Source organism: Pyrus communis, chromosome 13, assembly GCF_963583255.1.
Source record: "Pyrus communis chromosome 13, drPyrComm1.1, whole genome shotgun sequence".
Lineage (NCBI taxonomy): Eukaryota > Viridiplantae > Streptophyta > Magnoliopsida > Rosales > Rosaceae > Pyrus > Pyrus communis.
The window spans coordinates 7,473,411-7,500,042 of record NC_084815.1 but is presented as its reverse complement, the minus strand read 5'-3'; the positions used below and the strand labels follow the sequence as shown (position 1 = coordinate 7,500,042).

Genomic DNA, 26,632 nt, shown 5'->3' with positions numbered 1-26,632 from the left:
CTATTAACTTTTTTATGCACACAACCTAATAGAGAAGACCCAAAATTTCCTAATTGTGGTGTAAAGCAACAGATTATGTTGCAGAAATGTAATAATGCAGAAATGATGATGAAGGTTTTAGAGAGATAAGGAAGAGAAATGAGTTGTTGTAATATTTTCTATATGTTGAATTATAGTCATTACATTTGTTATAAATTCTCCTATCTAGCTTGTTCACTAAGACACCTTATAACTGCCTTAATCTCCTTATAACAAACCTACTAATCCATTGACACATGGCACACTATCTGACCATTGATTATATACTGTTAACATCCTCCCTCAAGCTCAGGAGGAGGATCAGGAAGCCTGAGATTGCAACAATGAGCACGGAACAATGGTGCAGACAGCCCTTTTGTCAGGATATCAGCAAATTGCTCAGTAGAGGATACAAACTGCATGTAAAGTAATTGTTTAGCAACCATTTCTTGAACAAAATGCACGTCAATCTCGATATGTTTGGTTCTTTGATGCATCACTAAATTGCAGGTAAGAGCAATTGCTAATAAATTATCACAAAACATTGTTGATGGAGTTGATATATCAATCTGTAGAAATGCAAGAATCTATTTTATCCAATCGATCGCAGTAGCTGTTGTAGCAATTACTCTATACTCAGCTTCCGTTGATGAGCGAGATATTGTATTTTGCTTCTTGGATAACCACGAGATTGGATTGGTCCCTGAGAAAACAACAAATCTAGTTGTGGATCTTCTATCATTGGGATCCCCTGCCTAGTCAGCATCACTAAATGTATTCAACTCCAACTCTCCTTTCACATATTGAATACCATAATGTTGAGTCCCTTTAAGATATCGTAATATTCTTTTGACAGCCAAGTAATGTGAAAGTGAGATATTGTAATGATCCCACTATACATCTGTATAATACAGGATTATCAAATGGTGTTCCATCATCCTTAAGATGCCGATTCTGAGGCAAGCAAGGAGTATCACAAGGCTTTGACTGATGCATTTCTTTCTTTGTCAATATATCATTAACATACTTATGCTGAGATAGAAACAACCCTTCTGCAGTTTGTGTAATTTGAATTCCAAGAAAATAATGGAGGGAGCCTAGATCCTTGATATCAAATTTGGTTGCCAATGCAAAAATGACTTCTTGGATAATAGTTGTTGCACTCCTGTGATGATTATATCATCCACATAAAAGAGGAGGATGACAACCCTAGAATCAATGTGTTTGACAAACAATGAAGTATCTGCATAAGTTGTTTGAAACCTCAGAGAAGGCAGAAAATTAGTAAACCTTTCATTCCATGCCCTTGTGGCTTGTTTGAGACCATATAAAGACTTGTGAAGTTTGCATATTGATGATGAATAGATAGAATCCACAAAACTAAGAGGTTGTGCCATGTATACCTCTTCTTGCAAGATTCCATGCAAAAATGCATTTTTGACATCAAGCCGTCTTAAACCCCAACCAAACTGTGCAGCTACTACAATAACAATTCTCACTGTAGTAGGCTTAGCTACAGGGTTGAATGTTTCACCATAATCTATACCTGCCTCTTGATTGAACCCCTTGGCCACAATCCTAGCCTTGTATCTGGAAATAGTTCCATTGGCATGCCTCTTGATCTTAAAAACCCACTTGCACCCCACAAGATTTATGTTTGATGGTAAAGGAACCAAGGACCAAGTTTGTTGAGAATGTAATGCTTGTATTTCCTCCTCCATAGCTTTAAACCATACTGGAGATTTCAGAGCAGATTTGTAAGAAACTGGTTCAATCTGAGATAAATCCACTTTTGCATTCTCAGAGGCCATGACAAGGAATGCTTTCTTCTTGACAATTCCACTATTTGATCGTGTTTGCATAGGGTGTAAGTTCAATGGAGGGATAGGAAGAAATACTTGTAAAGTTTCTGGTTGAAACTCTGGAACCACAGGGATGGCAGAGGAAGTACACTGAGGTGAAGTGCCAGTAATGGGTTATCTTGTGTCTTCTGTTGATGTTGGCTGAGATAAATCCAATGTATTTGGGGAATTATGAAACCTGGCATTGGCAGAGCTAGGTGTAACACCAGGACTAGACACAAAAGGATTTGATGGTGCGCCAACAATTGTATTTTTACTAGTAACAAATACTGAACTCACTGGAATTTCAGAACTAGACTTATGTGAATGGATATATGACTTTTGGACAAGAGAAAAAGATAGGAAATCACACTCATCAAATATAACATGTCTCGAGATGTAAGATCTTTTTGAGCTAACTTCAAAACAAATATATCCCTTGTACTTAGATGCATATCCCAGAAAAATACATATTTTGGTTTTAGGTTGTAGTTTGCTACTAATATAAGGCTTTAATAATGGGAAACATGCACAACCAAAAATCCTCAAGTGTTGAACATCTGGAACAGATTGAAAAAGAGCCTCAAATGGTGACTGGTTATTTATAGTTGATGAAGGCATCCTGTTGATAAGGTATATTACAGTTTGACAACCAAAAGACCAAAAAAATGCTGGTAGGTGTGCATTCTGTAGCAATGTGATTGAGGTGTCAACAATATGCCTATGTTTTCTTTCTGCATGTCCATTTTGCTCTGGAGTATGAGGACATGATATTTGATGAGTGATTCCTTTATCTATCAAGAAGGATTGAAAAACATTACTTGTATACTCCCCACCCCCATCACTCTGTAAGGTTTTAATAGAGACTGCAAAGTGATTGAAAATGAACTGATATAACCTAATAAACACATAACAGACTTCACTTTTATTATGCAAAGGAAATAGCCAACAATATCTAGTGCATTCATCAATGAATGTCACATAGTGTTTATAACCATCAATAGAGGTACAGGGAGCAGGATCCCATACATCACTATGCACTATTTCAAAAGGAATTACAGATTTAGACACAGATGGGGAAAAAGATAACTTGCTGAATTTTCCTTGTAAACATGATTGACACAAAGAAGGTAATACATCAGAAGGTACTGGAATATTAGATTTTTCTAAGTATAGTGGAGACAATGGAATTAGAGGGGTGACCTAGTCTGTTATGCCAGAAACTGGAATGCACTTGTTGTATGAGAAATGCAGCTTTAAATCCTTGATGCTTGAGCACAGTTGGTCTTGATATTGGTATTGGATATAGCCCATTACTGCACTACCCATTGTATAGATTCCTCCCTGTGGCTTTATCCTGAATCCAGAAATTAAAAGCATAAAAAATTAGCCAACAATTATTATCGAGACAGATTCTGTGCACAGATAACAAATTATGAGTAATTCTTGGAACATATAACACTCAATTAAGTTTCAATTTTTTAGTAGGTGCATGAATGACAGATGAACCAATATGTGAAATTGATAAACCTGCACCTTTGGCAGTTTGAATGGTCTTTGTGGATAGGAAATGAGTAGCCAAAGAAAGGTTCTGCAAGTCTGTAGTGAGATGATTTGTTGCTCTTGAATCTGTAAGCCAGAACTGCTGAGAAGAGGCATTTGATGTTGGAGTGGATGGTGAGGAGTTTACACGCATTGCAGTCATTTGAGGGGTGGTGCCAGAAATATTTGCATTTCAAAAATGGAAAAACTGAGTAGTGTGATTCTTTTTGCCACAAATTTGACATCCTTCAACTACAACAGCATCAATATTTCTGAATCGACATGTATCAACAAGATGACCAAATTTTCCACATATTTGACAGGTTGAATGTGATGGAGATGCACCAAGAATACCGGAAGTGGAAGTATTGTAGACATTTCTAGAATTCCCAAATCGAGAATTAGTAAAATAGTTGAATTTACCTCTGCCCTTGTTCTTGTTGTAATTGTTCTTGAAGTAAATAGGCTGAGTGGTTGTACCAGATAAACCAGAAGACTGAGTGCTCGAATACCCTTGACTTGAAGAACTCCCTTGATTATGACCACCAAAATGCTTGGAACCAGATTCAGAATTCTTGACCACCATTGCAGAAAGAAATGGTGTAACAACAGTATTCTCAACCATTGCTTCTTCCGCAAGCAACTGAGATCTCAGGTCCTTGAGAGAGATTACACTTTCTCGGCCTCGAATGATGGATCTGATGGTATTATATTCTCCTGATAATCCATTAAGAGTTAAGATGACAATATCATCATCTTTGAAATGCACTCCTGCAGCTGCCAAATAATCATAAGCTTCCTTGATACGCTGCAAGTACTGGGATATGGAATCAAGGCCTTTCTTGATATTTTGTAACTCAGACTTCATTTGGAATATGGTTGCACGAGTAACAATGGAGAATTGTTCTTTGAGTCGAATCCACAGTTCTCGAGCACTTATGCTGCCAATGACACGCGCTACAGCTGATAGGGAAAGTGTGACAGTAATAAGCTACATCAAGGCTCAATCATGCATTTTCTAGACCTTATATGCATCTGTTTCAGTTCTTGATGATGAATCCCTAGAATCGACATCAGACTTCCCAGATCCAGAAGAAATAAACCTTACAGGACAAGGATGAAAACCATCCAAGAACCCCATAATTCCATGACCTTCAAGTAGCAATTGCATTTGAAAATGCCAGGTAAGATAGTTGGAATCATCAAGTTTGACAGTGACCGACGTAGGAACAGTAGAAATAAGAGAGGTGATTGGCGATTGCACAATTTGTAGTTGGTTGGCAGTCACCATTGTAGCTTGTTGAAGAAAAATTCACACAGGAAATATATCAAACACTTGGCGGACACGATTGTAAAGACGAATAATCACGAGATAGGGAAACTATTAAAGTTCCAAAACCCAGAAATCCAAGATAACAGAGAAGAAGAAGAAGAAGATCTTGAGCGGCGGAAGTACAAAATCCAAGATCGAGATAACCTTTCAAGCAAGAAGAGCTCGATCGGCGAATGATACCATTTAAAGCAACATATTATGTTGCAAAAATGTAATAATGCATAAATGATGAAGAAGGTTTTAGAGAGATAAGGAAGAGAAATGTAGAGAGAGAGAGAAATGGCTTGTTGTAATAGTTTCTATATGTCGAATTTCAGTCATTACATTTGTTATATATTCTCCTATCTAGCTTGTTCACTAAGTCACCTTATAACTGCCTTAACCTACTTATAACAAACTTACGAATCCATTGACACATGGCACACTATCTGACCATTCATTATATATTGTTAACATGTGTTTGTCCTAGTTGTAGGTTTTATTTATTTTAGTATTATCAAACTTGTGCCTCTCTCTCCCTCTCTCGATTTTTCCACCCTGTTTTTAGTTTTCAATTCAAATTCCACCATTTCTCGAATCAGTTGAATCGATTAAATCCGATAAGCATGGGTAAGCGTCTCAGTATCGAGCCTCTAGAGCTCAATCTCTCCTGTCAATATAACACGCTCTCTTTCTCGTTTGATTAGTTTCTTGTTTAAGAGATTTGCATATGCAATTTCGTTTCTGATTACAATTTATGGTTTTGTTTTTGTTATTGAATTTCTCCAATCGAATTAATGATGAAGGTTGAGATGGCGGTGGCCAGGAAGCTGAAGTTGTTGTGTTTAGAGGGCAAGTGATCGAAAAGGAGGTCGAGACTCGAGAGCTTGAACAAACGGTCAAATCTGTTTCTTCATGCTTTTTGCTTTTCAGTTTGTTAAATGCTTCATTATCTGGCACCTCCTCTTTAATATGAGGGATGACTTTTTTATTATCTAATTTTCTCTTAAAATTTATTTTAATTATTTTGCTAGTACATATAAATCTTAAATAGCTTATCAAAATCATCCAATTTCCTTGTGGCTTAACCTCTTTGTGTCTTTTAAAGTCCATTCATCTTAATTGTTGATTAAAAAAAATGCGTACTTCTGCAAAAAGCAATGTTATTCGAGCAGTCATCACGACAGAATAATGTCAGGATGGGTAGTCTAGTTGAATTTGCAAGATTGCATTTGGGATTTGGGATTTGGGATTTGCATTTGGAAGTGATTAATTTTTAGTACTTGGATGATAGCTGAGAAAAATTAATTGGAAAAATATTTGCTGGAGTTTGCTTGGTGAGTATTTGGATGATAGGTTTATCCGTTTCCAGTATCTGGTGAAGATGGGACACAATGTCTAGGTCTATTCGTAGAACAACAGCAAAAATAACCCACTTTAATTCTGAAATTGAACCAAGATAACCCACATTTTTCTGGAACTACAATAAAATTACAACTATTGCTAAAACTGAATCAAAATAACCTACACTATTTCTGGAACTACAGCAAAATAACTAACACTATTTCTGGAACCGAACCAAGTATCCCATACCATTTATGGAACTACAACAAAACAATTATTTCTAAAACCGAAACAAAATAACCACACTATTTCTGAAACTAAACCAAAATAACTGACACTATTGCTAGAACTAAAACAAAATAATTCACAATATTTTTGAAACTGAACCAAAATAACCCATACTATTTCTGGAACTACAACTAAGTTTCAATTATTTCTAAAACTAAACCAAAAACACCCACACTTTTTATGAAACTTAACCAAAATAACCCATAATATTTCTGAATTTGAACCTAAATAACCCACACTATTTATGAAACTACAACAAAATAACTAACACTATTTCTAAAATTGAATCAAAGTATCCCATACCCATCTTGGAACTACAACAAAACTACAACTATTTCTAAAACTGAAACAAAATAACTCATACTATTTCTGAAACTAAACCAAAATAACATACACTATTGCTGGAACTACAGAAAAATAATTCACACTACATCTGAAACTGAACCAAAATAACTTACACTATTTCTGAAACGAAACCAAAATAACCTATACTATTTCTGAAATTAAAACAAAATAACCCACACTATTTCTGAGACTAAACCAAAATAACCTATACTATTTCTAGAACTACAACTAAATTACAATTATTTCTAAAACTAAACCAAAATAACCCACAATATTTCTAGAACTACTGCAAAATAATCCACACTATTTCTAAAATGGAATCAAAATAACCTACACTATTTCTAGAACTATAGTAAAATAGCATAAATTATTTCTGAAATTGAACAAAAATTATATATACTATTTCTGAAATTGAATCAAAATAATCCAAATTATTTTTGGAAGTGAACAAAATAAATATTTTCTAGAAATGTAGCAAAATAATCCACAATATTTTTTTAAAATTGAACCAAGATAATGCACATTATTTCTGGACAACCGCAAAATTGCACACTATTTATGAAACTGAACCAAAATAGCCCACACAATTTCTGGAAAGGAAAAAAAAACACGCAGTTAACGAACCAGTTTTTTTATTATTTTTTTTAGAAAAGAGTGCAAAAACATACTATTTCTAAAACTGAACTATTTCTTGATCTTAAAAAACTAGTAGTGATCAAGTGCAGTGAAAACAAAATAATTTTCTTATAGAAACATTACTAAGTTTATGGATCACAAGCATGCAAACATTAATTTGAAATAAGTAATTAACAAGAAAATGAGATTAGTACCTCTCATCAGGTTATGGATCTCGATAGTTTATATATTGAACAAGGATGGTCTACCATGTCCGCCTTAAATCTTGTTTAGGATTGAGTGATTTAGGGTGACACAATGGTGTGGTTGTGTTGGGTCTTTATTCCCTATATCACTTTGAAGTACTTTATTTGTATTATGTTTTGTTGGTTGTTCCTTGGCATGGAACTCTTTGTAATTTTTTGGCTTTGCCTTGGTTATAAATCCAGTTTACCAAAAAAAAAAAAAAAAGGCTTATGTCTAAACAAATATTAACTCAATTCAAATAGTTGGTAAAACATAATTACTCCACATGGAACGTAGGTCCCACAAGTAACAATTGATCTTTAATACATTGACTTGAAGTCCGAGCTCCACCCTTAGACCCTTGGGTTCTCTATAAAATCTAGTCTACCAATCGACCTCCATAATTCAAACACTCACTCCTCTTCCGTCCTCAGCTCTCACACTGACTGAAAAGCTTAATCGATCAAAATGCGCGCAGAGTCCGTCTTTCGATGGACTCGTCGTCTTCCTCCTTAGCTTATTCAACTTCCTCTTTGCACTTAGCCATGACAGCCTTTGTTGGTGCCTCCCTCATGTCCACTTCTATATTCACAAGTATAGCGTCAACTAGTTCCTCGAGCATCTCATTGAGATCTGCCATAAGCCTAGTTGAGTTTCTGGCAACCACGCCGTGATCGAAGCCGAGGAGGAAGGAATTACAATAAAGACGAAGAGGAGCGAGGGTTTGATTCCAACAACGAGGTTGCTGACATGACAAATGGTCGAAAGATGCGGACGAGGTCGGTGGAATATAAGGCGCTTCACTCGTATAGGATATCATTTTCGTTGCGTTGGCTATGAGGAACGGCGATTGGGTGAGGAAGAGGAAGCTAGGTTCGATCAGCCACCTAATTTTGGAGCTCCACGGGTTTCTCCTTCGTTGGACAAGCTCAATTTCGTTATGTAGAAATTGATTTTCCTTGATTATTACACCATCAATATACAGTGTATATATATATACACACACACACAAAAGTAAGTAGCTAATACTCTACGGTTACATCTTAAAGACCATAAATATACACATAAATATGGAGTTACAACATAACGGACAATTGGCCAATATTCTATAAGTAGTGTCATTAACTATTGTAACTCCCTAACATCCCCCTGCAAACTTGACACTGGCGAAGAGACAAGTTTGGAAATAAGATGCCCAAAACGATCAGCAGACAATCCCTTGGTAAAAACATCTGCTAGTTGATGAGTAGAAGGGATGAAGCAAACTCGGTGACTGCCCGAAGTGACACGTTCTCGAACAAAATGATAATCAATAGCAATGTGTTTGGTGCGAGCATGAAAAACAGGTTGGCAGCAAGATACGTGGCAGCTATATTGTCACAATTAAGAATAATTAGATGTGTGAGAGAATGCCGAAGTTCATAGAGAAGACCTTGAATCCATATAGTATCTGCACATGCATAGGCTAAGGCTCGATACTTAGCTTTGGCACTTGAACATGAAACAGTACGTTGCTTCTTTACACTCCATGAAATTAAATTAGGTCCGAAAGACATAATACCTAGTAGTGGACCAGCAGGTATCAGGATAACCTGCCCAATCCACATCTGAATAAGCAACAATAAATGAGGAATTCGTAGAATAGCGAATAGGGAGGCCATATTCAAGTGTACCTTTGAGATAACGTATGATGCATTTGACTGCTTCATAGTGAACATCAGTGGGAGATCCAATGAACTAAGAAACATGTTGTACAACATATGAAATGTCGAGACGAGTTATGGTGAGATATTGGAGAACATCGACAATCTGTCAATATGGGGTGAGGTCTGACAGGGGAGTACCATGAGTGCGAGAAAGGCTGCTCTTAGACGACATGGGTGTAGAAACCGGTTTACATGCCAACATGTTACTGCGTTGAAGGACATCAAGAGCATATTTAGCCTGATTAAGATGAATAGAACCTTTCTCATATGTAACCTCAATACCAAGAAAGTAATGAAGTCGGCCAAGGTCCTTGATGTCACATTCAATGCCAAAAGTATTGATAAAAGCTTGTAAATAGAACTAACTGCTACCTGTGAGCACGATGTCATCAACATAAAAAAGCAAAATCATTTTATGAAACTGATCCTAATATACAAACATGGAATCATCAAAGCGGCTTTGAGTAAAACCAACACAAATCAAGAATGAACCAAAACATTGAAACTAAACGAGGTGCTTGTTTAAGACCATATATAGCCTTGTGAAGTTTGCAGACATGATTTGGTCGGCTGGGATCAACAAACCTAGGCGGTTCTTTCATATAAACTTCCTCAGATAAGGCGCCATGGAGAAAAGCATTCTTAACATCAAGTTATCGAATGGACCATCCGGAACTAACTATAAGACTAAGCACGATTCGAATCATAATTGGTTTAATAACCGAGTTGAATGTATCAAAATAATCGACCCCATATTGTTAGTGAAATCCTTTGGCCACAAGACGTGCTTTGTGATGCTCAACAGTGCCATCAAATTGCCGTTTGACTTTGAAAACCCATTTACAGCCAACTGGGTTATGTGTGGAGAATGGAGGAACCAAGAACCAGGTACCTTGTTTGAGAAGAGCATTGAATTCATCATGCATAGCTTGCTTCCATGCTGAAGATCGAGCAGCTTGAGTGTAGCATGTGGGTTCAACATTAGAGGCGAGTAGTGTGGTCAGGGCGTGAGAGAAATGGTAATGGGTGGAGAAATTGGCATATTTGGGATTTGGTTTGAAGATTCCTGATTTAGAACGAGTTTAAATAAAAGATGGATGGCTGGAGATTCATGGGAATGGTGATGTATCAGGAATAGGGGTGCTGGAAGGCGGTAGATACAAGATGGGTTCTGAAGAAGTTGCAGAGGGGAGAGACTGGGTGCTAGGCATGGGTTGAAAAGTCTGGTTAATGGGATTGGGAGTTTGGTCTGATTAATGAATTAGAGTTGAGACAAAAATAGGACTTAAGTCTTGTGTTGTAGTGGTGGGCCTTGGAAAAGAATTTCGGTCCAAGCAAAAGTCAACAGATAGAAGGACAAAGTCGGTGCTCATGACAGATGTGGAACGGTCAGCAGCACCAAAATAAAATTTGGCTTCATGAAAATTCACATGACGAGAAGTGTAAAGTCGACCCATAGGAGGATGTAGACAGCGATAGCCTTTATGACGATCGTTGTAACCTACAAAGACACACTCAAGATAGTAGGGTTGTAATTTGTTAGAAACATAATCACCAAGAAATGGGTAACATACACACCCAAATGTCCAAATGAGTGAGTAATCTGGATTGTGAGAGAACAATTTTTGATATGGAGAAGCCTATTCAAGTACTGGAGTCAAAAGTCGATTGATTAAGTAAACAGTTGTACAAAAGGCTTCAGCCCATAAATGATGAGGCATTTGAGCAGTAAGAAGAAAAGTATGACTCATGTCAGTGATATGACGATGCTTTCGTTCAGCCAAACCATTTTGTTGAGGTGTGTGTGGACAAGAAAAATGATGCACAATTCCATTAGCGGCACAAAATTGCTTAAATTGGAAGTTATCATATTCCTTACCCCCATCACTTTGGATTTGTTCAATGGACAAAGAGAATTGATTTTTGACATACATGACAAAACTGGAAAAATGACCAAAGACTTCAGATTTGAGATGCATTTGAAAAATCCAAGAGAAACGAGTATAATCATCTGTAAATAACACATAATAACGGAACCCAGAAGTAGAAATAACTGGAGACATCCAAACATCTAAATGTATTAATTCAAAAGGAGCAACAGAACTATGTTCATTAGAAGAGAAAAGAAGCCTAACAGATTTGGCCAAGGCACAATGGCTACAAAATTGACTTGCCAAACATTTAAAATCTAAAAAGGACTGAGAAACAAGTGTGCGAAGCACTTTATTGGACGGATGGCCCAGACGATGATGCCAAACGAAAGACGACACAACTACAGAAGCAAGTGCAACCGGTGAGGTAGACAAGAGCGTTGGAAGAACAGGATAAAGACCATATTTACATTGGCCTTGAAAAAGAAGAACTACAGTGGTTAAATCATGAATTGTATAGCCGCATGGAAAGAATGTAATGCTAACATGAGAATCTTTAGTATATTGAGCAATGGATAACAGATTTTTATGTAAGGAATGAACACGAAGGACATCGGAAAGATGGAAAACATAAGTACCAGAAGTGAAAAAGACATTACCAGAAGGAGTGATGGGGAGGGAAGTGCCGTTACCAATAACAACTTGGTCAGAAGAAGATTGTGGAATTGAGGTAGAAGCCGAGCGTGCATCATGAGTCATATGATTGGTAGCTCCAGAATCAAAGTACCAATTGGGGTCGGTTGAAGAGGCAATATACATACCAGCAAAAGCACGAGGTTGAGGACACCGAGCAGAAAGATGACCATGCTGTCGGCAATTCTAGCATTGCCGAAGAGGAGGCGAATGACCTAAGAGGCCTTGAGAATGAGCCGGGTTGAGTGGCGGGCGGACATGACCATATCCCTGTGCAGAGGTAACAGCAAGAAAACAAGTGGGTTGAACACGGGTTCAAGGGGTGCAGGGTCTGCGTGGATTACGAGCAGAGAGAAAAGTACTTGATTGAGCGTTGGCAATCATCTGCACGGTCAACTCTTGTTGAGCCTCAAAGAATAAAAGACGAGCTCGAAGATCAGAAAAACTAGGCAGTGGCATGAAATGGAGAATAGCCGTAACAAGCATGCCATATTCGGGACCTAAACCACGAAGAACAAAAGTGACCAAATCAGAATGGATACAGGGTCATTGATGGCAATCAGTTGATTCGCAAGATTCTTAGCAAGAGCAAGGTAGTCGGAGATCGACTTGGTACCTTTTGTGATAGAGAAAAGATGAAACTTCAGTTAAGCCCCATTAGCAAGAGATTGCTGCGAAAAGTTCTGTTGAAGACAATCCTAAATATCCTTGGAGGTAGAGAGACCAACCACTTAAAGAAGAATAGTTTCAGACAACGTGGCACGAAGAATGCTGATCAGACTTTGATCAGTTTGAAACCAAGAAAAGTAATCAGGATTAGGTTGTGAATCTTGTGATGCAGTTGGAGGGTCAGAGGACTTGTCAGAAGAGTAAGTGGGAGCAAGAGTGGCAAGTGGACATGGGAAAAAACCATCAACAAAACACCAAAGATTTTGACCAAGAAGGAAAGGTTTGACTTGCCTTTCCCATATTAGATAATTGGTGCCAGTGAGTTTCACAAAAACAAGATGAGAAATGTTGGGAATAGAGAGAGGATGAAACATGGAGGAAGAAGCCATGAGAGAGAGAACACAAAGAATGAGGATCAAACGAGGCTTGTTAGAAACTTGATACCATGTAGAAATTGATTTTCCTTGATTATTACACCATCAATATACAGTATATATATATAGTGAGTAGCTAATACTCTACGATTACATCTTAAAAACCATAAATATACACATAAATATAGAGTTACAACATAACGGACAATTGGCCAATATTCTATAATTAGTGTCATTAACTATTGTAACTCCCTAACATATTCCCTTGGGTTAATTTGAAAGTAAGAAACCATTATCATTGAATTTGAATGGTGATTGGAGCATAAGTAAAGGAAAAGGAAGTTTCCTTTAAACAAAAACAAAGTTTTGTGGGGACGGTGGAGTCCATATAATCATTTCATGTTTAATAAGGTAGTAAGATTAACTAACGGAATGGGTCTTCTGTCAGGGGTATTGCTGGAAAAAGAAAATTGGTTTTGCATGTGGGGTTGATTCTTAGTTATGAGGTTTAAGTATTTTTCTTTATTATATTATATTTTGTCATTTTTCATTAATTTTTTAGCCATTTACATTAAATAAAGTTAGTAGATGTTTTTTTTTTTAATAAACTTAGTTCCACTGTAGGCCTAATTAACTGAGCGATCTAAGGAATAGAGAGAGAGGGGGTCGGCAGCAACAAGAGAGAAATAGAGAGATTTAATCTTGAGGTGTGTATTTTGTCATCCCCTTATGCCTTATTTATAGTAGTAGGAAGGGTAGAATTTGTAGAAGTTAGCGTCCTCTTACGATCCTTCAGTTCCATAACTTCTGGCAAGAGCGTGCTGATAATGTGTTGTAGGCCTAATTAACTGAGCGATCTAAGGAATAGAGAGAGATGGGGCCGGCGGCAACAAGAGAGAAAGAGAGAGATTTAATGTTGAGGTGTGTGTTGTATCATCCCCTTATGTCTTTATAGTACTAGGAAGGGTAGAATTCTTACCCTTATATGATTACATCTTTTAATAGGTTGTCAACTTCTTATAGGTAATTACAAGATACTCTTAGATATGCTAAGATTTACACAACACATTCCTAGTCCGATATGACTGCAACGAGCTCAAATCATTTTCATTAAAGCTTCCTAATTAAATAATACCGCTTGTTTAAAAAAAAAAAAAGAATAATAAAAAATAAAACGTTGGATGCGCCCAACAAGGATCTAATAGCAAAAAATTAAAAGTTATGGACGTGGATATATAACTAGCAAATTCCATCTTATAAATGGTCTAAATCCAAAAGTAAGAAAAACCCCAAGCGGCTCTTTACTAGGTAATGTGTTGAGCTCTTATATGACGGTGTTATTCAAATCTTATCGGTAACTAATTTACTAAAATTTATCGTTTGATAAAAAAAAAAAAAAAAAAAAAAAACTCACATTGACGAATAAACCCAAACTCACCATCTCCCCAAAAGAAAAGAAATAGTTTGATAAAAGGAAAATAAAGAAAGAAATACAGAAGAAGTAGAAAAACGAAACGAAAAAAGGACAAAAGGAAAATTTAAAAAAACAAAACGTAAAAATGCTCAGAGCTCTCACTCTCGGACGCTCCGTCCAGTCCCACCACCACCACAACAACCTGAGAGCCGTCGCTTCCACCACCGTCCCTCAAAACCCACTGAACCCAGTAAGCTCAACACGCGCATTATCCACCCTTTCATCGCCGTCATCGCCGGCACCATCTTCCTCAGCCTCCGAGCTCCGCAAGTACTTGGGCTACACCGCCCTCGTCCTGTTCAGCGCCGCCGCCACCTACTACTCCTTCCCTTTCCCCGAAAACGCCAAGCACAAAAAAGCCCAGATTTTCCGGTATGCTCCGCTGCCGGAGGACCTCCACACGGTCTCCAACTGGAGCGGGACCCACGAGGTCCAGACCAGGGTTTTCCACCAGCCCGAAACGCTTGAGGAGCTGGAGAAGGTCGTGAAGGATGCCCACGAGAAGAAAACCCGGATTCGCCCAGTTGGGTCCGGATTGTCGCCGAATGGGATTGGACTGTCCAGGGCAGGGATGGTCAATTTGGCGCTGATGGATAAGGTTTTGGAGGTGGATAAGGAGAAGAAGAGGGTGAGAGTGCAGGCTGGGATAAGAGTGCAGCAGTTGGTGGATGGGATTAAGGAACATGGGATTACTCTGCAGAACTTTGCCTCCATTAGGGAGCAGCAGATTGGTGGCATTTTGCAGGTGGGTTTTGCATTCACATTGGAATTCATCCGTACTTTTTTTTTTTTTGAGAAGAAACGATAGCGGTTTTATCGGTATTTTGCTCCTACATTATCAGCTAAGTAAGATGGTCTGAACTTATGTCTGTTTCAGCTTTGTAGTTTAGTGATTTATATCCAATGATAGATATATATGTGAGTGTAGTCCAGATCATTTTTAAAGTAGTCATATTTATTCTTGGATGTGTTGCTCTGTTGGGGTTTGTAATTTTGATAATCCGAAACCCATAAAAGGATACTGATGTGTGGATACTTTTCGGATGTTTTTTTTCTTCTATTTAGGATAGTGTAGGGAAAACAAAGGAGAGGATCAATTATCTAGTTAAGATATAGGGAGGTATCAAGGGATCTTGAATGTTTCTAAATAGTTATGATATGATGTTACTCATATGTTTTAGGTTGGTGCACATGGTACTGGTGCAAGATTGCCTCCAATCGATGAGCAGGTGATCAGCATGAAAATGGTCACTCCTGCTAAGGGAACAATAGAAGTTTCTAAAGAGAAAGATCCAGAGCTGTTTTATTTAGCCCGCTGTGGCCTTGGTGGCCTTGGAGTGGTTGCTGAAGTCACCATCCAATGTGTTGATAGACAGGAGCTTGTGGAGCACACTACTGTTTCAACCATGGCAGAGATCAAGAAAAATCATAAGTAACTCTTTATTCCTTTCTTTGGTAGAATTATCAATTTGTCTTCTACTCAGAAAAATAAGTACATAATCTCTCCTGAGTAATACTTACAAATTGCAACAAATTGATGGGAAGCTGAAAAGTATAGAGTGAGCCAACAATCTAATAAAATTTGATAATAGGGTTTTACACATTTTTAATGGATGGTGAAAACACTTGGATTGAGTGCTGAAAGATAATTACATTATTCTCAACGTTATTTGATTGTAGCGGCTTGTGAACTCGAGCAATATGTTGTGGTGAAAAATAAAAACTGTTGATCACTGCATGCACCAATGTGCTTATGGTTCTTAAATCTCAGAATTCATTGATAAGTGAGGCTTAGCTGCAATACTCTCTCTCTCTCTCTCTCTCTCTCTCTCTCTCTCTCATCTGTTTGTTTAAGAAATATTTTTCTTTCCCTCTTCAGGAGATTGCTATCCGAGAATAAACATGTGAAGTACCTTTATATTCCATATACCGACATTGTTGTTGTTGTGAAATGTAACCCTGTATCAAAATGGAAAGGTCCCCCGAAGTTCAAACCCAAATATAGCAGTGATGAAGCCATACAGCACGTCCGAGATCTCTACACAGAGTGCCTCCAGAAGTACAGGTAAAATTGTTCACTGTTCTTGCTCGACCGCATAATCTAGAAAGATAATTGCTCTTGTGGAACTGAAGGACAAGAAAGTGATGATATTAGATCTTTTGAGCCCTTTATAAGCATACGCCGAATGTCTATCCTTCCCTTTTATCAATTTTGTCTTTTCTTTATCTTTAGATTCCCTTGGCTTGGAATACGTTGTAAGTACAATCAAGTAAAGGCATCAAAGTACTACTAGAGCAATATGGCATAATGGGCAACAAATATTTTTTCATCATGTTCTTAAATGGCTGCTCATTTTGTTTTCATTTCTCTCTTTCAGTTTCATTGACTTTGAAATTCTTGTTTTCTTATTACTGGCTATAAGATTTGAGAGTCTGCTTATAAACTAGTAAAAATATTCTCCTACTAACTAATATAGACACATAAACATGTACTCCAGTAAGCATGGTTAGCCTTGGTTGGGATTTGTTTAACAAAGATCAACCAAGGTCATGAAATCCCATCCAATGGAACACTGTATGCATGTTGGTGGGTGTGCGTTGCATATTGCTATCTCTCTTGTAAATATTTGTACTGAGTAGGAGTGATAGACTTTTATTGTTATAGTTCTTTGTAAATTTTGTACTGAGTAGGAGAGATAGACTTACTTTCAACATTCTTATATGTGTACTGAGTATATGCTTTATCTTCTAATTTTTCCTGATTATCTTTACAAATAAAAGAGAGAAGACGATATAGGGAGAGACATGCATTTGTTGAAGAGTTGCATAGAAGAAAAATAAAAATTCTTGGAAGTGTCATGTTCATTTGGGATTCCAGATGTTTAGTATTGTTGGAAATAATTCTGATTGATGTGATTAATTAAAAGAATGGAGAGAGTTGTTTGTTTGGAAGCAGTTGGATGTCATCAGAGTTGAAGCTGAATAATAATGGATTTCTTATTTCTATCAAGTATGGAAGTGGGAGAAGAAGTTGAATCATCATTGCCCAAGAAGCCAATGTCCTAGGTTGGTATGGTTTTGTCAGGATGATGGTTTTTCTGTTCCATGGGGCCAAGTAAGAAAGAATAGGGGATGGTCTTCAGGAAATGGTGGGAACTTTTACCTTAAGTTCATTAGTAAAATCAAGAACTATGAATATCCGAGATCAAGCAATTGATTCAATGAGAGCGTCTGTTTACAGGAGCACACATATTATATAGTAGGCAACTGTATCATTCTAAGCCACAACTGACCCTCAAGTTGGCTAATGAAAAACTAATAACAATCCTTATCTACTAGTACAACACCAGCGTTCTACTTGTCATTCTAATTTGTACTAACCCTCAATTGGCTAATACATAATTAATGAAACCCCCTCCACCATACATAGACATGTAAATAAACCCTCACTCCTAGATTTAGAGAAAAAACCTCAACTTAATACTTTTTTCAAAATCTACTCCAATTTACTTAGGGAACATTATTGTGAGGAAACCTTAGAAGTGATAGTTTTTAGGCTTCAGAGATTGAGAGGATGATGGGAGATTTGGATGCTGGGACAAGTGGATTTTATTTTAATTTTCATAATAAAGGGGGAGGCTAATATAGTAGAAGCATTTCTTGAAAGGATTTCCATTTATTATTCGTCTTTGTTTGATTCCCAAAGAAAGGGGTGGGTTAATTATGAGAGATTTATTTGGGAAGAGTAGTAGGGTCACTTGGTTAGTTGGAACTCTGTTTCTCAGCCTCAATCAAATCGGGTATGACCTTGGAGAATATTTGATACGAGTAATATTTCTTTCTGGGCAGTTGGTTTTTGGGATTTCTTTCAGAGAAGAATTCTTTGTGTCAAAATCAGATAAAAAGCTTCTATGATTTACATGAAAACAGTTGGGCTTATTCAGGGTCTGATGTGGTGATTTCGAGGTGTCCTTGGGAGGCTATTTCCTGAGAATATCATGACTGCATCTTTATTTAAGTTGATTTTGGGAAGGACAATAGCAGAATATGCTCTTTCATCCTTCTGTTTCCTATACTGTACCCTTTATCTAATGCTAATGGTTGTAATCCGTGATCTTCTAGTGTCTTCCTTCGCAAATTCTATTGATTGTTTTACTTTCGTCTATATTTTCTAAAACCGTAGTAATAGAGAGATGGTGGATTCCCTTTGATTCAATCCTTAATCTTGTTTTCGTATCTTGGAAAAGATAAAAGATCTTGGTTCCAGAATTCTTTGTGTATTCTAGTAAAAGTACTTATTTGAGAATTTGATTGATGGGTCATTTTGTCTCCTATCAGGGAAACAATATAGAATTTTATTGATGGGTTTATTATTTCAGTATCAGATTTTTGTCCTAAAGCTTTCATCTTGGGAATCTCTGGCTCCCTTAAGGAGGTGGTTCAAACCTTTTTCTTCTTTTTCTATAAGTTGTGTTGTTTTCTTTTTCTTATTGCGTTTGCATAAAATGGATACATGGTCCTCCATTGTGATATCTCTTTCCTATTGTTTTTTGTTTCATATAAAAAAACCCCTCTGTATTGCTGTTATGTTGATTCATCTGTTCATTGCAATTAACCATTTACACATGTTACTTGCAGAGTAGTTCCAGATAAGAGTGAAGTAGACATAAATGAGCTCTCATTTACTGAGTTAAGAGATAAACTACTCGCCCTAGATCCTCTCAACAAAGATCACGTTGTAAAGGTTAACCAAGCTGAGGCTGAGTTCTGGAAGAAGTCGGAGGGATACAGAGTGGGATGGAGTGATGAAATTTTGGGTTTTGATTGTGGTGGTCAACAGTGGGTTTCAGAGACTTGTTTTCCAGCGGGAACCCTTGCCAAACCAAGCATGAAAGACCTTGAATACATAGAAGGTTTAAAGCAGCTCATTGAGAAGGTTGAGATACCTGCACCTGCCCCAATAGAGCAGCGCTGGACAGCCTGCACTAAGAGCCCCATGAGTCCAGCTTCAAGCACAAGAGAGGAAGATGTATTTTCATGGGTAATTTGACGAACCAATTTTTCCGTATATCTCTTGAGTTACTTCTTATCCATATTTGAATCAGAAAGCTGTAAGAAAGTAGTATAAAAAGATGAATCAGTTGTCGAGCCTGCATACAAGAGTATTTTAAGTGATACCTGAGGAAAGCTTGATAGATTAATTGGTGGGAAAAATCTTGCGGGGTTTAGTATTATGATATTCCCTTTAGGTTTAACTGAGAGTTAGTGATGAAGTTCGTGCTTATTACTGGTGTTTGTGTCATAGGTCCTAAGAGGAACATGACATGTTTATTGAATAGGTAACACAACACGACTTGTGTAACCTGTTAATAAATGGATTGTATCCAGAACCCATTTACCCATATAATAAGCCGATATCATCATCTCTAATGATAATGACATGACATGATGCAACCCACTTGATAGGTCACAATAACATGTATACATGAATTCAACCTACTTGACATTTATGTTGTGTTTGTATAAAAGACCAAACTTTATCAGTAAATATAAAAGAAAATACAAGTAAGGTGAACATGATCTTTAACTAATTCAACAACCTCAAAGAGAAATGCAGGATACACTCAATACAACACTCCTCCACCCCCTCCCCAATCAAGAAAATTGTAGTTTATTATTAAACATCAAACAAGAACATGACTCAATATGCTTACCAAGATATAAGTAATCACTCCCTGTTACACTGAGGTTCTGACACTTCTACCTTAGATATTTAGTACTGCTATAATGATTTGACGTTCATATTTTAGATCTCAATCTGGTTTGGGTGACGAATAATTTGTAAAACTTTTGAGGACCATGATTCAATAGAGGTTGCTTGACCAAAATTGAAACCCGCATCAAGTTTCAATCACATTCAGTTGCCTGTGGCTCTTTTCTTTCATCACTTTCTAAATCTGCCTTAGAAGCAGCCTTTGGATTGAGTTATATTTTGGGCTTAATGGTATACATGTTCGGAGAATTATTTCTCTCTTATCAAAATGCTTTACCAACTGCAACGCTCATATGTCAAAGCTGTTTTTAATTTTGCAACAGGTTGGTATAATCATGTACCTTCCTACAACAGATCCCCGCCAAAGAAAGGAAATTACAGAAGAGTTTTTTCACTACAGGCGACTGACCCAGACACAGTTGTGGGATAAGTATTCCGCTTATGAACACTGGGCTAAGATTGAGGTACTAAATTCATCTTATGCTGTTATCTTCTTAATCTCTTTATAAAAAGATGTTGCCACCTTAATTTTACGAAGTCCAGAAGACTTAAAGTTTCTGTTTTTCTATACCCACAAAGTCATACATTTTAAAAGGGTCATCGAAATGCAACCTTAACAATCAATCTTTCTATGGGAACAACTAGAGTAGTATATGTAGATTAAAATTGTTTGTTAATTACCAACCTCCTCTAAGGAATTCCACCCATTTATCTCTGTAAATTGGCTCAATACAAGGTGTTATATTTATCAAGCATTTACACGTTTGTCATGTGCAGGTTCCAAAGGACAAGGATGAACTTGCCGCTCTCCAGGACAGACTAAGAAAGCGATTTCCAGTTGATGCGTACAACAAAGCTCGAAGGGAGTTGGACCCTAACAGGATCCTTTCAATTAACAAGCTGGAAAAGCTTTTCCCATTATCAGATTCCATCTGAGAGCCATCCTTCATTGGTTAGTTTTTCATTAGTGCGTTCTTTTACTCAAATCTGAATGCATTTTATCTCCAATCTTTTTGCCAAACCTGCCTTGAGCATCTGTAGCCTCAAGAATATGACTTTAAAATTAAGAGGAATCTTGAAATATGGTGTGGTGCATTATAAAGATTATAGATTATGGTACTAAGCAGAAGCCTTTTTGACACAGCCTTCAATATCCAAGATAGTGACTTTGATATTCAGGCCTAGATGGCCATTGGAGAGAAGTATTGTTTCTGGAGCTTGCCTGAAAAAGTATAATTAAGTTTCCACCTTCTAATAAGCAATACAGTTTGAGTTTGCTCGATAGCAGTTGCATGTTTGTTTGAATTGTTGGGAACTGTCAAATTTTTTTGAGTTAGATTTTTACGTTCAATCTTGAAGGCTGATCCATCAGGATTGTGTTTATTATTTGTACGTGGCATTTTTTTTTTTTACCGAGTAGTAGTGTACAAATATAGTGTGAAGAATAATTTTAATCATTCCAAAGGGGGGGGGGGGGTTTATCTCAAATTTTGTTGATCTACTATGTTGTAGCTTAAATAGTTGCTTATATGTGGTGCATGTTTAGGAACCTCTCCTAAAGAATAAGGAGAAAGGATGAAAGGATAGGCCTTTTCGCACTATCCAATGGCAAACAACTGATCAAAAGTTAATGAACCTTAATTTCTTAGGGAATGAAAATATGATGCTATATTATTACAATAATGTGAATATGCAGGTACAAATAGAAACAGTCCGCTAAACCACCCGAAGATAAGAAGAGATACAAAACGAGTAAGCTATTATGGTAGTTGTGTTCGTAAGGACTTCAGAAGCATTCCTCACAAAGCCAGCAGCAGCATAAGGCGAAGAGGCTGCACCAATACAAAACACAAAAGAAACAAAATGATTAGCTTGAAATTGCCATAAATCTTTGTACTAGTTCATTGTATGATATAGTTTTGAGTGTTGTCTTTTGAGTAAGGTAATAGGAGGCTCATAGATGCATGAAATTTTCTACAGTGGTGATTGACAATACAAATTGATGGATAAACTTACCATCCCTCAATGAAGCCTCTCTCTCCTTTCGCCTTCGTACGAGGCCTAAACTTCTCACCGGTTGGGGAAGGTGGTGGATTCTCGGTTGCAGTTGGGTATCCTTCAAAACAAAACAGTATAAACAGTGAGCCAAAGGAGATTTTATCGCGCAAAAAAAGACGGGATGTGTTATGGGAGACCTGGTGGAGGTTGGTTCTCTTGTGTCCCTGTCTTGGCCATCTTGGAGAAGAAACGAGCGACGCTATAAGCTAACTTTTCTCGGTGACTCTGGTGTTAATCTGTATGTGGAAGTTATGGTGATTGATCTGTGAATGCATATATATAGAGAGGGCCACTGTAATACTGGATTAAAGATTCGGATAAGGGTCGGCTGCTAAAGGTGGTGGTGAAGTGCTTCTAGTTGGTCCATGTATTTGAAGAGCATATTATGATTCACATAGGTTTAGTTTTGACCCGCTCAGCTGACATGTGGTTTTGATTCTTGAGAAAGGGCTCCGGAAAGAGTTGGCGTCAGTCGTGCATCCTTAAAACAACTTAGGGTAGAATCACTTTCGGGAGATTTTATGCAGAACCACCTCCCATGAGCTTCTCGATAAAATCAGAAAGTGTTAACTCATTTTATAGAGAAGCACTTCTCATGCCTCAAAAGTCAAAAGTGATTCTAGCCCTTACATAATCACTTCCAGCAAACAGATTTAGTGACCCAAAATTTGCATTAGAAAAACTGAAAGAAAGCAAGGCTCATCCGCGTCATACAATTCCAAAGCAAACAGAAAGTCTCAATAAAAAAAAAAATAGAGAGGGAGAGAGAGAGAGAGAGATGGGGGTTGCTTTTGATTTGGATTCTTTACTTGCCCAAGAGGAGAATAAAAAGTACCAAAGTGTTGAGAAAATGTGTAAGAACATGACAGTTGTACACTAATGCTAAATTTTTTTCATTAGTGAACTCGGCAAGTAGTTTATACAAAGAATATATGCTCTATTGGAATAAAGTAAAACATGGTTTCGACAATGCTGTGGACGTTTCCGCACAGGTTTCTAAAGAATCACCTCCTGCACTGACACTAAGGTCATCTCCAACCGAAAGATCTAAACATAGTCCCATTCAGAATTATATCCCCTTAATAATTTATTATTCTAAACTTTATACTTTAAATTTATTGGTTAATTTAATTAAATTACCGTTGCATGTTTTCAAATTTAGTCGTTGGCCAGCTTGATGCCTTTTTTGGTCAAATAATGGCATCATGAGCTCCATAAAATTATAGTCTAGCTATTAATTAGAGATGAATTTTTCGACAAATAAAATAATTTTTTAGTTTTTAAATTTTTAACTTTTTCTATTGAAGATGGCCTTAACAACACGGCATCAAGCTCAGCCAAGCTAGCGGGCATCGAAGGCTTAGCAAAGCCCAAAATGGTTCCGTAGAACTATCAAGGCTTGATAGGCATATTAGCGTAGCAGGGCTGGCCCAACGTAATCCTTATAATCACGGCCAAGTCAAACGGCGAAATGACTTGATGGGAAAAGATAAGGGTCTTAAATCCTCCGATCACAATGCGCCATGTGCACCTTAACGAGTCACTTCTAACGGAGAGAGCTAAAGGTCCAAAAATTATAAAATAACATGATTTGCTCAAAAACAACTGTTGGCTAGACTATAACTGTATGAAGTCCAAATGTTGGCTAGACTATAACTGTATAGAGCCTCTCAAACCATTATTTGGATGAAAGGACATCATATTGGCCAAATATAGCCCCCTCTTAACCATTTTTTAAGGCCCAACTCCTCAGTTGCAATAATTGATTTAAATTCAACGGCTAAAGTTGAAAACATCAAGTGGTAATTTAATTCAATTAACTAATAAATTTAAAATATAAACTTAAAACTAATAAATTATTGAGGGGGTTATGTTTAGTCTCTTTGGTTAGAGATGATATATGAGTATGACATTGACACTGTACATTTAAAAGTAATATTTTGCAAGGCTATAATTCTGTACGAGATTATATTTAACCCTTTTGATTGGAGATGACCTAAGGCCATGACCCGAGAGATAATTGTTTATCTAGCGAGAAACTTTAAGCTCTTTAATTCCATTTATTTTACATAAATTGATTAGTTTTATCACTGCAGATTGCACAGTGAGAAGCTAAGCTGGCTGCATGCTTAACACATAATTAAAGTCCTCTCCGAGTCCCATGGGATTTTTAGTTTAAAATCTTGATGGGTCTCTGTTCTTTCAAATGTCCAAGCAACCGCAGAAGCAACACCCTATACAACATGAATATGCTAAACCCTACGTTCGGATGGCATGCACGTCAGCTCAAACTCTGATGCAATTTAGTGATACCAAATTGGCACATTGTCAAACTATTTTCCATTCTGTTGATTTTTCCAACCATATGGTATTACCATCCCATTAGTCTGCATGAAAGTAAGTTATCACTCTTTGGTTCCACAAGAAATAAAAAAAAAAAAAAAAAAAAAATCTCTATATGATTCTCTATACAAAATTTTTATTTATTTTGTACATTTTATTTTGTCTCACTTTACTCATGTTCTTTTCTCTGTCCTACTTTACACCATTCCATCAACTAAGTTAAAAAAGTCTTAGTTTTACCCACATGGCATTTGTCTCTAATTTGGTCTTGTCATCAGTAAATATATAGATAGGCTAAAGAAATTGTTGGTTTTAGTGACAATTTGGAAGATTGTAGCCACATAGGGTTTCCAAGGAGGGAATTTGCTTAATTTGGAGGGGTTTTGTTTTTCGTGCGTGGGTTATATTTGCAGTTTTAGATGTTCTAACGGTCAAAACAAGTTGAAAAGATCAACGAGCCTCTGGCATGTCTGTGAAACTAACGTCACTTACAACCAATTTGATAAAATGCAGTAACGTGGGACATAAAAATGGAATACCGGAGTAAAAGTCAAACATAATACAGTGTAAATGGTAAAATGAGATGTTACATAAGATACAAAGAATGACTAATTAAATATAATGTCATGGTTTTTTTTTTTTCTTCTCTTTTTCTTCTTCTTGTACTTCGCTAATTATGTAACTATGCTATGTATGCTAGCTAGGTTAAGAATAACATTAATGTTAAAGGCTTATAACTGGTAGACGTTTACTTCTTCGTGTTGCAGAGAAGTGCAACACGAGAAATCTTATCACGCTTCTACCAATTTTTATGACAATATTGATCACTACTTATGGATGATGGTAGTCAGTTGCAGAGAAGTTAAATAAGTTTTGGGGATTGTGTAAGGATTTCGGAATATTAGTTAGGAGCTAGATACTTACCATTTTCTTGGACAGATGAAGGAAAGAATAAATAAAATAAAAAAAAAAAAAATTAAAAAAAAAAGAGAAAAGTTGAATTTCTTGCATTAACTTCTGGCTTATATCTACATCGTACAAAATGTTCTTCATTTTTATCCATATCAAAGAAGGATAATGCTAAGGAGACTAATATTTTAGGAAAATGTGTCACTAATAGGAAATAAACATATTAATCAACGTAATAATCACAAGTGGCCATTTACCATAGTGATGGAAAATAGTTGAGCCATTGCATGGCGACGTGGTTCGAACCATGTCAGTAACTAATTTTCATTTGACGCTTGATTAATAATCTAATTATTCACAACCATATCATTTGGTTTAAAATTTTGGTTTCCCTAGCATTATCCCTCAAAGAAACGAGAAACTTCATATAAATCCAACTTTTAGAGCTAATAGTAGGAATAATCCGGTTTTATTAAAATAAGTGCAATTTCTTAAGTTTTGGGTTATTCTACTATCAATAATGATCTCTTTAATAATAAGATTTATTATAAAAATTAAATTTCTTACTATTATTTCTTTTTTCTATTATTATTTCTCATTCTTATTCCTGCTATAAGTCCCATTTATAGATTTTATTTTCAAGACAAACGATATTATCTACTCTAAGGGAGAGGGGCGGACTTAGTCTTACAATGGACTAGCAATAATGTGGTTCAAATTCGCTATTAGCGAGAATCGAACATAAAATATTTCACTTACAAATAAAGAAGAATATCACATACCGTAGTACTCAATGCTAACATGTGAGAATTGTTTAATAATAATATTCAAAAAGTTTTTGGTAATACTGACACAGTTTTGACCAAGAAATGACTTCACCATATATACGTCCAGAAAAATTAGTAATATTATCACTTCAACAAGAAACAATGTGCTCCTTCAGTATGTACGTAGGATTGAGTTGGGATAACTATATAAATTTTTTAGTTTAAGGGCATATTCAAAATACAAGTAAATAATTTTTTTTATTTGGGTAATTAGAAGCGTATTACATACATGTAAATTTAAGGATATAAGTTTTCTTCATGATTAATCTATCTTTTGTCCTCTAATTAGAAATATTTTTTTAATTCTTCTCTAAACATACCTTAAAATTAAAAAATTATTCATTCTAATCCAATCTCACGTAGTTACTTACGAAATGATGAGCC

General features: G+C 36.6%; 1 protein-coding gene and 1 long non-coding RNA gene across 3 annotated transcripts; one reads left to right on the top strand and one right to left on the bottom strand.

Annotated features, from left to right (window-relative positions):
* Positions 1 to 14,308: 14,308 nt before the first annotated feature.
* On the top strand, positions 14,309 to 22,204 carry LOC137712835 (L-galactono-1,4-lactone dehydrogenase, mitochondrial-like). 2 transcript variants are annotated; one of them, XM_068452008.1, is made up of 7 exons: positions 14,309 to 15,083; positions 15,520 to 15,770; positions 16,218 to 16,403; positions 18,977 to 19,379; positions 20,435 to 20,575; positions 20,889 to 21,063; positions 22,092 to 22,204. In XM_068452008.1, exons 1-6 carry the CDS (start codon positions 14,424 to 14,426, stop codon positions 21,045 to 21,047), a joined length of 1,800 nt encoding a protein of 599 aa, XP_068308109.1. In that variant the 5' UTR covers positions 14,309 to 14,423; the 3' UTR covers positions 21,048 to 21,063; positions 22,092 to 22,204. The 2 variants fall into 2 exon arrangements, with proteins under 2 accessions (XP_068308109.1, XP_068308107.1); XM_068452006.1 differs by lacking the exon at positions 22,092 to 22,204 and adding an exon at positions 21,808 to 21,946 and having other exon boundaries at positions 14,310 to 15,083.
* On the bottom strand, positions 21,732 to 22,347 carry LOC137712836 (uncharacterized). Its single transcript, XR_011065248.1, has 3 exons — positions 22,307 to 22,347; positions 22,128 to 22,227; positions 21,732 to 21,943 (listed from the first exon to the last, which is right to left on the bottom strand). It is a non-coding gene; the product is annotated as an uncharacterized lncRNA (long non-coding RNA).
* Positions 22,348 to 26,632: the final 4,285 nt, after the last annotated feature.

Excerpts from the sequence above, each read along its gene's own strand:
- LOC137712835 (XM_068452008.1), top strand. The coding sequence starts at position 14,424 with ATGCTCAGAGCTCTCACTCTCGGACGCTCCGTCCAGTCCCACCACCAC. Across the intron at positions 15,771-16,217 it reads GAGATCAAGAAAAATCATAA|GAGATTGCTATCCGAGAATA; the intron begins GTAACTCTTTAT and ends TTCCCTCTTCAG. Across the intron at positions 20,576-20,888 it reads AACACTGGGCTAAGATTGAG|GTTCCAAAGGACAAGGATGA; the intron begins GTACTAAATTCA and ends TGTCATGTGCAG.